Source organism: Heloderma suspectum, chromosome 2 (assembly GCF_057233095.1).
Source record: "Heloderma suspectum isolate Gila_16-S chromosome 2, 16-S_ref, whole genome shotgun sequence".
NCBI lineage: Eukaryota > Metazoa > Chordata > Lepidosauria > Squamata > Helodermatidae > Heloderma > Heloderma suspectum.
Window position 1 is genome coordinate 365,651,150 of NC_139459.1, and position 15,636 is coordinate 365,666,785.

The 15,636-nt window shown below is 48.6% G+C and overlaps 1 protein-coding gene across 1 annotated transcript; it reads right to left on the minus strand.

Moving 5' to 3' along the window:
- Positions 1-510: 510 nt before the first annotated feature.
- On the minus strand, positions 511-12,557 carry LOC146355851 (uncharacterized). The gene is made up of 4 exons (XM_084830734.1): positions 12,444-12,557; positions 6,879-7,627; positions 4,543-4,669; positions 511-3,116 (listed from the first exon to the last, which is right to left on the minus strand). The coding sequence occupies exons 1-4, from the start codon at positions 12,490-12,492 to the stop codon at positions 1,675-1,677; spliced, it is 2,367 nt and encodes a 788-aa protein (XP_084686860.1). The 5' UTR covers positions 12,493-12,557; the 3' UTR covers positions 511-1,674.
- Positions 12,558-15,636: the final 3,079 nt, after the last annotated feature.

A 15,636-nucleotide genomic window follows, 5' to 3' on the forward strand; every position in this document is an offset into this window, starting at 1 on the left:
GGCATCAGCTGTTTGCCCTGGCAGGGGTTTGGGGGGCTCTGGCAGCTGCCTGAGGATGCCAGACGCTGCCTCTGGCCCTGGGCATGAGGGGCTGCTGGAGTAAGAGAAGCAGCCCCCTGTGCCCCATCCCACATTGTTCAGGTGGGTCCCCTCCGCAGCCCTCCAGAGAAGCTTATCAGGGGGCATGGACCGGGGTGCGATCATGACAGGAAACTTTCCTTTCAGTGAACTTCCTTGGCAGCGCAATCCTGTTCATGTCTACTCAAGATGGTATAACCCTAATCATGTCTACCCAGACAATGCAATCCTATTCATGTCTACACCAAAGTAAGTCCCACTGAGTTCCATTGGGCTTACTCCCAGGTAAGTGGATAGAGGATTGTAGCCTACATTAACTTATCTTAGGACCCAAGCCAATATCGATCTCCCATTCGATCTCTGCCCCTTTCCCCTGCTTTTAGAAAGGGTGTGAAGGCACATCTTATTAATTGAGCCTTTTAAACGATGAAAGCTGTTTGAATGTTTGAACGTTTTACTGCTTTTAAAGTTCTTATTCTGATTGCTTTAAGGCATTATTGTTTTACATTACTGTGCACTGCCTCCTTTGTATTTTAGCAAATAAGGTGTATAGAGATGATAATGATATCCACTGCAACTTGCACCCTCACCATCTTGGCTTCTGAGACTGCCCGTGGCTGGTACTATGAAGTTTCACATATATTTTCACAGGCTAAGAGCCTAGAAACAAAAGTTTAAACAAACAAACGAAAAACGACAACAGTGTCAGGGTGGAAACTGAGCCCATAGAGCCCCAGAACAATTCTGATGAGGAACAGTGATCCGTGGGAGAGGAGCCAGCTCATCCCTCACAGGCACAGCAGCTGGCAGAGATTCCTCCTGCCGGCATTCCTGAGATAGATAGTGATCCTAGCAGTGAGAAAGCGCAGGAACAAGGCTTGCTAGATGCTCAACGCAGACGCAGGGAGCGACGAGCGATGGAGGGCGCGGAAAGGAGGCGTAGCGCCCGTTTAGCATGCAAGCAACGGCCACCTCCCGTGGACCCAAGGGAAAGAGAGAGGATCTCTCCCTAGCCCATAAGTTCTGGGTCTTCAAGTGACTCTCTTGGGGATCAACTGCCTATTCGAAGCTTAGGCCACTCTGCTGTTCCTTGCTTTAGTCGCTGGTGATTAGCATCTGAAAGAGTCATTAAGTTGTAAAAGGATTAAAGCCTTGAAAATAATCCTCTCGTCCGTGTCTTGAGTTGACTATTGGAGTCTACTGAAAGGGGCCACCAGGGCGCTCCTGACAAACAGCTAGGCAACAGGAGACTTCGGATGGTGAATATTTCACCGGCTACCAGATTCTGCAGTTGTATGGCACAATCACTAGAACACAAGGCAGCCCTGGTACAAGTTCTTTCCGCATGTATACTTCATTAATATTTTGGTCTTTTCATACTTCTTTATTTTTAAGAGAAGAAAGGAAATCAGCAACTTTAGGTTTTCGTACAGCCCACCAAGGCTTACGATGACTGAATCTAGATGAATGTGCTAACACTGCTTTCCCCATAGTCTCAATGGATATTTGCATGATATATAAAGATCAGCATGCTCATGGAAAGCTTTCCTCCACCCTTCTGCAGTGGGAAAAGCGAAACAGTTCTACGGCCTTGTCTCACATGTGGGTTGTCACATGCCTCATTAGGTATGCTCTGTGATAGAAGCTTTTCCCACACTCTGGGCACTGATGTTGTTTTTCGCCATTGTGGAGGCTCTGATGTCTACAAAGATCGGAGTTCTGGCAGAAAGATTTCCCACACTCAAAGCAGCGGTACGATCTTTCTTCTGTGTGGATTTCCATGTGTGCATTAAGGTGTGCTTGTTGATAGAAGCTCTTCCCGCAGTCCAAGCATTCATGCCGTTTCTCTCCCATGTGGGTCCTCTCGTGCCAGATGAGATATGCTCTCTGGTAGAAACATTCCCCACACTCTAGACATTTATGCGGTTTTTCACCATTGTGGACACTCTGATGTCTACGAAGATTGGAGCTCTGGCGGAAAGATTTCCCACACTCAAAGCAGTGGTACGGTCTTTCTTCTGTGTGGATTTTCTTGTGGGCATTAAGGTGCGCTTGTTGATAGAAGTTCTTCCCACAGTCTGAGCATTCGTATGGTTTCTCTCCCGTGTGGGTCCTCTGATGCCTGACCAGGTACACTCTCTGATAGAAGCATTCCCCACACTCACCACATTTATGTGGTTTCTCGCCTTTGTGGATTTTCTGATGTCGGGAGAGGTCGTTGCTCTGACAGAAAGATTTCCCACAGTCCAAGCATTTGTAGGGTTTCTCTCCCGTGTGGGTCCTCTCGTGCGAAATCAGGTGTGACTGCTGGCTGAAGTTTTTCCCACAATACAAGCATCTGTACGGCTTTTCCCCTGTGTGGAGTCTCTTATGTTTACAAAGGACACCCCGCCGATTGAAGGATTTCCCGCAGTATAAGCATTTATGGGGTTTCTCTCCGGTGTGGGTCCTTTCATGTTCCTTAAGGCTCCCAGTCCCTGTGAAACATTTCCCACAGTAGGAACATCGGTATGGTTTTTCTCCTGTGTGGACTCTCTGATGGCTGCAAAGCCCAGTTCTTCGATTGAATGATTTCCCACAGTCTAAGCACTTGTAAGGTTTCTCCCCCGTGTGGGTTCTTTCGTGTACTTTAAGATATGGTTTCTGATGGAAGCCTCTCCCACAATCTGAGCACTTATATGGCTTGTCAAGACTGTCCAGCATCTGATTCTTAACAGTAAGAGAGGTTTGGCTGAGGTTTACTGCATGATCAATGTCTGTCACCTTTCCCTTATGCTGGTGGATTGGTTCTTGGAAAGTGCTCTCGCTGATATCGTCTTTGCTTTCCCCAAGAGAAGAGACTTCCCTCACTTTCATTCCTGAATCACTTCCTATGAGCCTTAGCGATTCCCATGGGCTTTCACACATCTCTCCCAACTCAGGAAGGAGGAGTACAGTCCCGTTGGCTGTTCCCAAGGGCATCCCGTTGAATTCTGCTTGCTCAAGTCTCTCCCACTGAATGTTCTTCTGCCCGGCCTCACCATCTGGTCCATCAGCCACTGAAACAAAGTGAATGATGACAGAATCATAACCAGCTTTGAGAAGTCATTGCTACAAGATAAACCTAATCAGCTTAATGCATCCATTGGGATGAGATGCAGCTTGGAGTGCTCTGTAGAAGGGAGATCCACTAACCTGTCCCATTCCAGAAACACGGCCGGAGACTAGGAGCTAGGCTGAGAGTCTGCTTGACTTCTGAGTAAAGGCGGCTTACATCGGGGAAAGTGCTCTCGCCCTGACTGAGAGTGTGTGGAGGCAGCAGGAAGGGAAAAAGCCAGGAGGATGTCGCTGGCATGTGCCCTGCAGGGTTAGTGCTGGAACAGTTACCACTCGGCCATCACACTGCCCAATAACCAAGTTCCCTGGGCAGCTTACAATGACAATAAAATGCAACTACCTATTATAATAAAAGAAGGTGTCATCCATCCACACCATAGCACCAAGACTGTGAAATCTAGGCACCTGGAAGTTAGCATGCATACAAAGGAGACCCTACGGCTGTGCCCCTTGAAGTTACATTGTTTTTACAACGCATTAATTTTAATGTTTATGTGTGCAGCAACTTTTTCAGTTACTAGGGGCAGATGTCCCTAACTAGTACACAGATTTGTGGTTGATAAGAGTTTAAAGCCAGGGGAGATCAGTAGGCTGACGGACAGCGTTATATGGCTTCTCCTGCCCCACTACTGTAGGGCAGGCACACCCTCAGGGGACTGGAGTGGACAGACCCTTCTCTCAGGTGGCTGTAGGAGTGCACCATGGCAGGGACCTTGGCTAGGGGTGCTAGTGGGCATGGCTTCACTCAGATGGGGTGAGCACAAAGCATTCAAATCTGACAACTGTGTAAGTTTGCTTGAAGGCTTCACTGTATCCAACTATGGGCTGTTCCAACTCATGTGAAGCCGGGTCTGTTCGCTAGTAAACCATAAAATATAACCAATAAATAAATAATGCAGATTTCAGATTTAAAATTTAAGAGTTTGAAAGACCTGGGAAAATAAAAAGGTCTTCCCCTGACATGGAAAAGACCTCAAAGTAAGTGCCAGGTGAGCCTCTCTGGGGAGGCATTCAAGAGACCCACACTGGAGGCATTCAAGATGAAGCTGGACAGCCATCTGTCAGAGATGCTTTGACTTGGATTTCTGCATTGAGCAGGGGGTTGGGCGTGATGGTCTTGTAGGCCCCTTCTAACCCTATTATTCTATGATTCTACGAGAGCGTTATGCAGCCAGGATGCCACCACCAAAAAGGCCCTCTCCCCAGTAGCCGGCCTCTCAAGGGCACCAAGAACCAGGGAGCTTTTACATGCACTCTACCACTGAGCTAAGGACCCTCACCCCCCTAAACTGAACAATCTCGGAATGTATCAGACGTTATTGAAATGTAAGCTCTTGTCGCCAATCCAGGCTCTGTACCATGACTTACGGAACAAGCAGGCCGCCCCTTCACACTCCTGTTTGTCCTCCATGGTAGGCTGCATCTTCATTGTGTCAGGTGAATCCTGCTGTGTGTCATGGGAATTAGCAACCATCCCTTCCATAGCCTCAGGCACCTGAAAACAAACATAGGGATACAATTTGGGACCCAAAGACACAAATTGGCCCCTCTCACTACCTGTCATGAGAAGGAGAAAGCAAGGCAGGGTTTCATTTTTACCTAGGGTTGCCCCCATTTTCTTTAACGGCCGCTACTTGATGCACAGAAATTTACATTGCACATCAAACAATCTATGTCACAGTGGCATTGGCTCTGTTAATGATATGGGGAGAAAATGCATCAGCGACATCTGAGGAATTCATCATGTTCATGCTTGATGGCAGCTCCTAGGGTCATGGCAGCGAAAAGTTGGAAAACTGCAGAACTTCTAATGTTGGAGTTTTGGTACATGCAGCTGTGGCAAAGAGCCATGGCAGAAAAACTGACACATCAACTGAAATCAGCTAAAGGCAAAGTTAAAATATCTGATTTTTCTACAATACCATATGGTTTTGTTTCATACACAAATCAGGGACATATGCAGCAATGTCTGTCAAAGCTTTTCCTCAAATTACAGAAAAAAGGCTAAATATAATTTGCTGTTATGAAGAACGATACATCCAAGCAGCCGGTGGATTCCACCCATATTTTTGTTCGTAAAGGGGGAAAATATGGTAAATGTACCATCCTCTGTTAAGAACTAGACATAAACTATGTAATTTCCTTTTCTTTCCTGTTTGCTTGTTTTTTTGTCTTTATCTTTGGAAAAGTAATAAAGTGTGTGTGTGTGTGTGTGTGTGTGTGTGATTAAGCAGGCAAAACACTTTCCATCTTAACCCACTAAATTGCACCTACTAATCTTCTGCAATGGCCCTGAAGCCATCCAGCAACCATGATGCCCATGACCCTTGTGGTTCCGGAGAAGTCATATGCGGAGCCACAATACCTGACGGAGCGCCTCTCCCAGCACGAACCTACCCATACACTATGTTCAGCATCTAAGGCCCTCCTCCAGGTGACTCCTCTGAGCGAGGCTCAGAAGGCAGCTTTCTCTGTGGTGGCCCCCTAATTATGGAATGATCTCCCTGATGAGGCCCGCCTGGTGCCAACATTCTTATCTTTTCGATGCCGGGTTAAGACCTTTCTTTTCATTAAGGCATTTGGCAGTGTATGATGAGTTTTAATCACATCCTGGATTTGTCTTATGGTTCATTGTTAAAATTGTTTTTAGATATATATTGTCTCTGTGTGTGCTGTCTGTGTATATGTTTTATGAAAGCGGTTTAACACTTTGTATAATTTTTAATGGTTTTTAATCTTTGTAAACTGCTCAGAGAGCGTCAACTATGGGGCAGTATAGAAATTTTAATAATAATAACAACAATAACAACAACATGGCATTCAAACAAAACAAGTGGGACCTGCAACAAAATGTTGCAGCATAGAGTGCTGCTCTTCAGGCTGCCACCCCATTCCATTCTGCTCCCTCCACCCCAATTTCCCACCCAGCGGTCAGCATAGCATGGCCACATAGGCAGTGACTATGTACACCAGTTTCTGGTGTACACCAGCACTTATCTTCTGTTTATGGGTTCCTGGTCGACAGCTGGTTGGCCACTGTGTGAACGGAGTGCTGGACTAGATGGACCCTTGGTCTGATCCAGCACGGCTCCTCTTATGTTCTTAATACATTCATTCCTCATCATGCTGTTTTGTGATTACAGGGGGGCGGGGGGATGTTAAGGTTTTTCTCTTAAAGATTTTGTATACTTCTGCAAAACGTAGTGTTTGCCCAAGCCTGTTAAGAGCGTATGAAAAGCCCCGCTGGCTCAGACCAATGGTCCATCTAGGCCAGCATTCTGTTTACACTGTGGCCTCGGAAAAACTATAATCAGCTGCCCTTCGAAAACCCACAAGCAGGACACGAGCGCCACAGGACCCTCTGGCCCATGTTCCCCAGCAGATGGCGTACATGGGCATACTGCCTCTGATACTCAGACAGCTGATGGAGGTAACGAACAGCTCGAGTGCAATGGAGATGAACAGAAGAAACTGCCTCATACTGAGGCAAACATTTGTCCATCTGGCGTAGCACTGTCTATTCTGACTGGCCACGGCTCTTTTCCGTGGAAAAGACTGAATCAGGGTCCATCTGCGTGCAAGCCATGCCTCTGCCACTGAGCAACAGCCCGTCCACACAGCACAGACTCTCCTGAGGCTCTGTTGACTGAGGCTGCTGTGCGATTAGAGAAGGCAGGAGATTATCAAACATGGATTGGCCTCACCTGCCTTTTTCGTCTTCTCTCGGCCCCTTGTCGCCTCACCAGGAAGTCCTCTGCCAGGGCCACTGCCTCTGCGCAGGTGTCCGGGCGGCCTTCCCTGACGCAACTCTGCACATCCTCAGGCAGGATGGCCAGGAACTGCTCCAGTGCCACCAGCTCCAGGATCTCTTCCTTGGTGCGTCTCTCTGGCTCCAGCCACTGACGGCAAAGCTCCTGGAGCTGCCTGCACACATCTCCAGGCCCTTCGGCCTCCCAGTAGCAAAATCGCCTGAAGCGCTGGCGCCATGACTCCAAGCTGCCAGGGTCATCATCATCCGGAATCTCTTCTTTCACTTGGATGGAGAAATCCAGGCGGCTTTCATAGGCCTCGTGGGCTTCTCTGGGAAGGCCTGGCAGAACCTGGGTCGCACGGTCTCTTCTAGGCCACAGGCAGGGCTCAGCTGCCCCCTTGAAGGCCATCTGGAATTCCTTTGGGCTCTCCCCTGAGGGGGGCAGAGGCAGCTGTGGGGGTCTCCATCCTAAGCAAGGGGCCTGCATGGTCCTCAGGAACTCCTGCCACTGGGCTTCCCAGCACTGCTGCAGGCCCTCCTCTCGTTCCTGCTTGATTGGTTGTGTAGCTGTCCCCATCTGAAGCTCCATGCTGGTCCCAGCCTGGGCAGCAGGAAGGTCCCTTTGTCCCACCTCTGATTTCTCTCCCTTTTCAGCTCCATCCAGCTCCTGCTGCTGCTCCTCCATTTTCATTATCCTTTGCGCTGCAAATGGAATTCAGTGTCCATGAGAGAAAAGTAGGGAAATGGCAAGCAAAAATAAGTGGCAGTTAAATTAACCACACTTAACTGGTGAGCACCTGTACTGTGGTTTGTTAACCATGAACAATGCATGAAGAGAACCCATGGTTTGTTGTTGGGTTGTAACTGTGTGTTACTCATGGTTGTCAACCCATGGTTTGTTAGCACAGCTGGGTTCAGACAACACCACAACCCACGGTTCAACAATCCACGGTTCAATGACAACCCACATTCAACCCATACTCAACCCTGAGTGTGGGTTATTGTGTTGTGTCCACCCAGCCTTCCCACAAAAGCAGAGACATGACACCAGGGGCCCCACAAACACTGCCAAGTCTTGCTAAACCAGACAATATTTGTGGTTGCTCTTGAACCAGCCACTTTTCCAAGTTAAGGGCCAAGAGTGACAGAGTCATGTCTGTGGTGTTGCACTAAACTTTGGAGGCCCTTGGTAGCCGCGAGAAGCCTTGTTGCTTCCAGGGGGCCTCTGAAGCTCAATGTCAGGTCAGAGAAGAGACCCCCACACACACTTTCTCTCACCTCATGTGGGGTGAGGGCTGTGTAAGACCTGCAGAAACTTAGCCTGTAAGGTAGAAGAAGGGGGCCAAATTACCTGTCCAAGAACAACAGGAAGGAGCCAAGAGGAGAGCAGTCGCCCAGTTTTCAGGGCAACCGGAACATATTCCAATATGTCTATGGGCTCCTGTGCTTTGAGAGCGGCTCAGGCGTGGACTGCACTGCCATCAGTCCCAGATGGCATGGCCAATGGTCAGGGATGATGGGAGTTGTAGTCCAGCAATGTCCAGAGGGCCACAGTTTCCCTACTGCCTTTAAGATCAGCTGTTGGCTGGACGCTCTGTGTTTCCATCTTGGGCTATTAGGTAAGTAAGTAAGAGAGAAGGGCCTTTTCTGTGGTGGCCCTGCAGCTCCGGAATACAGTCCACATGGTGGTGTGTCAGGCAGGCTCCTTTTTTGCTGTCTCGTAGACATTAAAGGCAAAACTGAAGTACTTTGGCCACATCATGAGAAGACAGGATACCCTGGAGAAGATGCTGATGCTAGGGAAAGTGGAAGGCAAAAGGAAGAGGGGCCGACCAAGGGCAAGATGGATGGATGATATTCTGGAGGTGACGGACTCGACCTTGGGGGAGTTGGGGGTGGCGACAGCCGACAGGAAGCTCTGGCGTGGGCTGGTCCGTGAAGTCACGAAGAGTCGGAAGCGACTGAACGAATAAACAACAACAGACAGAGACTGAAAACAGGCTTTTACCATGCAATTCGTACTGCTGTTTTAAAGTGGTTTTTATCTTAATGGGAGCTTTTAGATTGCATGGTTTTAAAATTATTTTGTTTTGATCTTTTTAACAGTATTGAATTTCTTCTGTGTTGTCAGCTGCTCTGGGTGCTCTGTGAGCAGAAGGATGGGGTTCAAATTTGTCGATGATGGTGATGTTGATGAGAAGAAGAAGAAGAAGTTTGCCTGGCACCTACGTTGTACTCCTTTCTGCACCAAGTGAAGACCTTTTTCTTTTCCCAGCATTTTAACATTCTAGTCTTTTAGCTCTGCTGTTTTAAATCTGTATTTTAAATCTCTGCAGTGCTGCTAGGTTTTATTCTGGTTGTACTTTTATATTGTAGTTTTAAGCTTCCACATTTTATATTGTTTTATGTTGTACTTTGTGGTTTTAATTTTTGTGAACCGCCCAGATAGCTTCAGCTATTGGGCGGTGGACATCTCTATATCTGTGTTTTATTGTGCATTTGTCATTCCCCAAGCACAGAATTTTCCAGGTGCTTTATATGACATCGTTCTCCTCCAGTGGCTTTCCTGCCCTTTCCCCCTCCAAATCCCATTATATTTCATAACAGGGAAAATGCAGTGTTTTCTGTGGTCATGCCATGAAAGCGCCAGCACCAGACCATGGGCTTGTACCATGGCGAAATGAGAGGCTGTAGGGGGTTTGAGGGGTGTGTGGTTAGATGAAGATGGCAGTGACGATGACAGGGTAGGAGCATTGCCCTGCCACGTCTTTGCCGTTCTGTCTTGTTTCCTGGCACAGCACAACGGCAGAGCGGCATTGCCCTGATATGGCACGGTGGTATTCCAGCGTTCCACCGGGCAACGAGAGCAAAAGCCATGTCTCTGGAGCTGGTGTTTCTTTTGTTTCCTGTCTGCCCTTACTGCGCAGCTATGTCAATCACAATGAAGCGACCAGTAACCGGCAAGGGGAGGGAAAGCAGCAGTACCGCAAAGATAGCCTCACGAGTCACCCGCAGCATGTAAAGGTTTGTCTCACAGCAATCGCAATTTTTACAAGAGCCTCCTCCCCTCCATGGAAAGATAATAAGCGGAATTAAGCAAGAAAAAAGCAGCCAGTGTAAAGAGACTGTGCTTGAAAAGAAAGTAGAAACAGTGGTACAGTGTTGGGATAAACCGATCATGTGGAGAAACTCAGTATAGAAATAAATAAATAAATAAATCTGGAGGGGCCATGGGACTTCAAGAGTTGAGAAATAGCATGTACTGCATAACCAATGACTTGAAAAGGAGCATGGGAAATGGCAAAGAAGGAATTCACCAAGGATCCCAGGCATGCTGGAACGGAGCACAGGAGGAGGTGGCGGCAGAGAGAGATGGTGGGTAAAGGATGACAGTGGCTGGCTGGCTTCATCAGGCCATTATGGGAATTCAGTGGCTAGGACAGAACATGCATGGTATGACCAAGAGCTTGAAAAGGAGCAAGGGGAACAGCTGAGCAGGGTTTCTCCAAGGCTCCCAGGCATTCTGGAAGAGAGCATGGTGGGTGCTGACATCTTTCTCTCTGATATGAGACCGCAGCAGGCAGCCCTGATACAGGTGCTCACCAGTTAAAAGATGTGCCTGCCAGTGGCGACTGCATTTTGAATGGCTGTGCAAAGGGCTCTTTAAGCCCCTTTTCCCAGGGGGCAGTGCAACAGGGGCTTTGACACAGCCCCAGTTTCTTGCTCCCATTTCCCTGGGTGTTGGCTGCACGTGGGAGCAAGCAGCTGAAGCGCATAGTAAGGGGGAGGGAGGGCTTTGCCAAAGCATCTGCTGTTGTGTGAACACTGGAGGGGAAGAAGTTAAAGAGCCCTTTGCCTGTGCATCAGCCCTTTAAGAGCGCTTTGCACATGTTAGGAGCTATGCTGGGGACCAGTTGCCTGTCCCTAAGTTGCACTGTACCAGTTCTCCGCTGCTCCTAAGCTTGTCCCTAAAGCAGGAATGGGAATGCGTGGCCCTCCAGATTATGTTGGACTACAACCCCCATCATCCCTGACCATTGGGACTGATGGCATTTGGAGTCCAACAACATCTGGAGAGTCACAGTTTCCCCACCCTTCGTATAAATGCTCAGTCCTCCGCCCCACACAGGGATTGCGGATCTGGCAAGAATATGAACCAGACAAAACCAGACAGCACCTTGCAATGAGGACAATGGCTGTGATATGATGATGTGGGGATCTGTAGGCAGAGCCGTGTGTACTGTGCCCTATTTTATTTTTTAGTCAAAATTGCCTGGATGATATCGATTGTCAGGGCTCATTTATTTATTTGAATTGTACCCCAACTTTCTACCAAGAAAGTGGCGCTCAAGTTGGGTTAGAGGTCCTTATTTGCACCCTGCACTATTCTATACTTCCAAGGCCTCTTGCCACTGTTGGGAGGCAAGGCATGGGCTACGGGTATCTTATTTCACGACTGGAGTCTGAGGCAAAGGAGATTGCTTTGCATAGGGCTTACAAGGAGAAAACCCTGCTTTGCAGACAGGTGGAAATAGCCATCCACGGTAGCATCACATTCCAATCTTCTGAATCCTTTTTTCTCAATTCAGTTTTTCTTTCAGGGGAGGGCCTGCCACCTCGTGGCACAGCACGTGCTTTGCAGGCAGAAGGTCCCAGGTTCAATCCCTGCCATCCCCAGTTAAACAAATTTCAATTAGCAACCCTGGGAAAGGAACTCGTCCCTGCTGGAGACCTTGGAGAACAGCAGCCAGTCACAGGGGAAAATATTAGCACGGCTGGACCAACAAGTCATTTCATTTTCCAGAAGTGGGTAGCCGTGTTAGTCCATTGTAGCAAAAGCAACAAAGAGCCTTGTGGCACCTTAAAGACGAACCAGTTTATTCCGGCATAAACTTTGGGGGACACTGCTGACTTTATCAGATACATGAAGTGTTAACCTGAAATTGGCAGATTTATGTACACGTGTGTGTGTGGGGGGGAGATATGACCTGTGTTGTCAGAGTGAACTGAAATGCAAACAGTATAGACAGCAATGATGACTTTCACAGTCACCGTCCACAAAATGTTGTTGGGTGATACCGCAGACAGCATTGCACCGATGAGCTGATTCACCTATGTAGTATGATGAAAAAGGTTCATCACGCAAAACATGTTTGTGATAAAAGGCCATTTCATGTCGCTTTGGTCCTCCCTGCGGGTGGTTAGAGCTCATGTATCCACTGATCTATAGGGTAAGCTTGTCTCCACCAGGCAGATTCCACTGGTAAAGCATCTCTTCATCCCAGCATGGGACTACACTGAAGGGGCATTGCATCAGTTGGCTTTCTGCTTGTCATGCAGCCCCTAGAGTGGCCACCCTATTGCAGAAGGATTTGGGGTGTCAAGTTAACCCTTCCTTCCTCTCCCTCCCTCCCCCCTGCCCCTCCAGCTATGGATTCCTGCTGTTTACCCCCCCCCTTCCCTGCATCCAGGTCTCCCCTTCCCTGCATCCAGGTCTCCCCTTCTTGTTTTCACTCACCTGCTCCTTGCAGCCTCTGCATTGCCCTCACCCTGGGAATCTGCAACATGCACAAGTAGACACGCACATGAGCACACCCCAACTGCTCCCTGGGCTGTCAAACGGAGGCGGGACAAGAAGCAGGAAAGAGCATCTCTGGCTCAAACGCCTAGGTCCCTCTAGGAGGCAGCGCTCTGTACATTTAACCCCTTGGAGGGTGGGCTGTGCCAAGGAGGACAGGGCTCCTCCTGTGCTTGTAATCCTTGTACAGAAGAGGGAATTTCAGCGGGCGTCGCCTGTCAGGCTGAAATTCTTTCTTGCACAGAGCGATTCAAGGCGCAAGAGCCCTGTCCTCTTTTGCATCATCTAGGTCACCCTGCCACTTGTGAAACTCTGACCTAGGGAGGTGTTGGGCTCTCCCACGCTGGAGGCATTCAAGACGAGGCTGGACAGCCATCTGTCAGGGATGCTCTGACTTGGATTCCTCATTCCTGCAATGAGCAGGGGGTTGGACTCGATGGCCTTGTAGGCCCCTTCCAACCCCACCATTCTATGATTCTATGACCTGGTTCTCAATTAGGTGTCTGGACTGTACCACTTCAGACTGGTACATGGTTCAATGCTCCTCCATAGGAAAGTATCAATATCCTGCACCTTCAGCATAGATTTATGATCCCAGGGCAGCTAACAATTTAAGAAGCATACAAAGAGCCCTGCTGGATCAGACCAAGGGGCAATCTAGTCCAGCACTCTCTTCACATAATGGCCAACCAGCTGCCCATGGGAAACCCACAAGCAGGACATCAGTGCATCAGCGCCTTTTCACCCATGTTCCCCAGGAGCTGGTGTACATGGGCTCACTGCCTCTGGTACCCAAGACAGCACATAGCCATCAGGACTAGTTGCCATTGATAGTCTTCTCAGGAATTTGTCTAACCCCCTTTTAAAGCCATCCAAATTGGTGGCCATCACTATGTCTTGTGGTAACGAATTCCATAGTTTAACTATGCGCCAGGGACATCTGGTCTGGGGGGAGGTGTCCACTGTGGTGAAAAGCGGGCTGCTTGGGACCCCGTGGATTTCCCCGGAGCCTTACTGCATCCATCGGATTTCATGGGAAGGCTCTCCTTGATTCTAAACGGGGCAAAAGGCTAATGGTGGCCACCGTTAGCCTATCGTTGTGAAATTATGGCCATAAATTGCGTAGTTTACGGCATTTGTGGCTGTAAAGCACTTCCTTCTACGTAAATGTACGCCACAATTTACACAGAAGGAGTGCTTTACAGCTGCAAATGCCATAAACTACGCAATTTATGGCTGTAATTTTCTTGCAGTTGGCTAATTTGCGGCTGCCATTAGCCTATTGTGCTGTTTAGAATGGAGGAGAGCCGTCCTGCAGGAAAACCGGTGGACCCAGAGGTGAGGGGACCTATTCCGCTGGAGAATCCACAGGTTGGATTCTTGAAAATCTGGCCTTATTGGGGTCTGCAGCAGATTTCTCCACCATCCCTAATATGTGCTGTGTGAAGAAGTCCTTCCTTTATCTGTCCTGAATCTCCCACCAATCAGCTTCATGGGATGACCGCACTGGGTTCTACTATTATGAGAGGGAGAAAAATGTCTCCCTATCCACATTTTCCGCACCGTGCATAATTCTGTTATGCACAGAATTATAGATAGAACCTCTATCATGTCTCCACTCACCCCCCTTTTCTCCAAGCTCAACAATCCCAGCTGTTGTGGCCTTCCCTCACAGGGGAGTTGCTCCAGCCCCTTGATCATTTTAGTTGCCCTTTTCTGCACTTTGCACCTTTGCCTCCCCCAGCCCTCTCTCTGGTAGAAGAAGACACAGCCCATCCCAAGGGTGTTGGTCAGCCTGGGCCCAAGGGGCTACAGCCCTGAACCTATTTACCAGTGCCCCTGATCTTTTACCCAGAGCCCTGAGTGTCCATTGATGCCAATGAAATGTTTTTCCTTAGGTCAATTGCCACACAAGGGGCGATTTTCAAGGGGGATCACAGCTGGGGAGGGAAGGGTTAACCCTCCCCTCTTCACATGCTGCAACACCCCACCCCACCCCCATAATCCCATTGAAAAAGCTCAATTGCATGGAGGGTGGGATTGAAAGGGTTTGTTTTATTTTTTTAAAACCTTACCAGCCACTCTTTTTTGCATATTTTTTCACAAATTAATTGTTCATAAGTTAATTGTAATTGAAGAAGAACTACTGATTTAGGATGACTTGGGGGGTGGTGTGCGAATTAATTAAATAATTTATTTTATTTGGTGTGCTTTCAACGGGAGATTAATTGGGCGGCTTTGCCTTCTGTGGAATTTAAATAAATCCTAGGAATTCTTTCTATATTTGCAGATTGGTGTCCTATGAACCTGGGCCCTGAATCTTTTGGGTACCTAGAAACACCCCTGGCACAGCCCCACCTCCCCTGTGGGGTGGCTAGCTCAGTTGGTCAGAGTGTGGGGCTGATAAAACTAAGGCCATGGGTTTGAGCCCCATGCTGGCCATTGGAAGCTAGGTAAGGGCCTGCCTGGTGTTTCCTCCCTTTGGGGCTCAAAGCAGCTAAAGCCAGGGCATTTTGCTGCCCGAGGTGAAGGACAAGATTTATTTATTTATTTATTTATTGCATTTATACCCCGCCTTTCTCCCTCTCGCAAGGAACTCAAGGCGGCTTACATTATCCTCCTCCTCACCGTTGTATCCTCACAACAACAACCCTATGAGGTAGGTTGGGCTGAGAGTCTGTGACTGGCCCAAAGTCACCCAGTGAGCTTCCATGGCCAAATGGGGACTAGAACCCGGATCTCCCGGCTCCCAGTCCGTCACTCTCACCACTACACTACACCCCCCCCTTCCCATGTCACGTAGAGAAGACTGCTGGACTGGCAGTTGTATTTTACTTCAACATTGGCAGTGGGGTAATGTCTTCTGCCCCACCTGAGGACAACAGGCTAGGCTAAGGGGTCCAGGAGAGGTTGTGTGGCACACACAGCCGTCCTCAGACAGAAGGGAACAGCTCGGCAGTTCAGGAGGAGCAATTATGAGGCCCGCCACTACTACCTACGTTCACCTCACTCTGCCTAATGGTAGGGCTGGCCCTGTCCAAGGGGCACAAAATGCCATGGAGAACGGGGGCGCTGATCCTGTTGCCTGTTGTATAAAAAATAAGCTCTCTGCTGTTAGCACCGCCTTCAACAT

What these genes read in the sequence shown, in the direction of transcription:
- LOC146355851 (XM_084830734.1), bottom strand. Translation starts at nt 12,492, where the DNA reads ATGTTGCAGATTCCCAGGGTGAGGGCAATGCAGAGGCTGCAAGGAGCA. An exon ending in GCAGAGGCTGCAAGGAGCAG is followed by an intron (nt 7,628 to 12,443) that starts GTGAGTGAAAAC and finishes TTCCATTTGCAG; the next exon opens with CGCAAAGGATAATGAAAATG. An exon ending in AGAGAAGACGAAAAAGGCAG is followed by an intron (nt 4,670 to 6,878) that starts GTGAGGCCAATC and finishes GTTTGTTTTCAG; the next exon opens with GTGCCTGAGGCTATGGAAGG.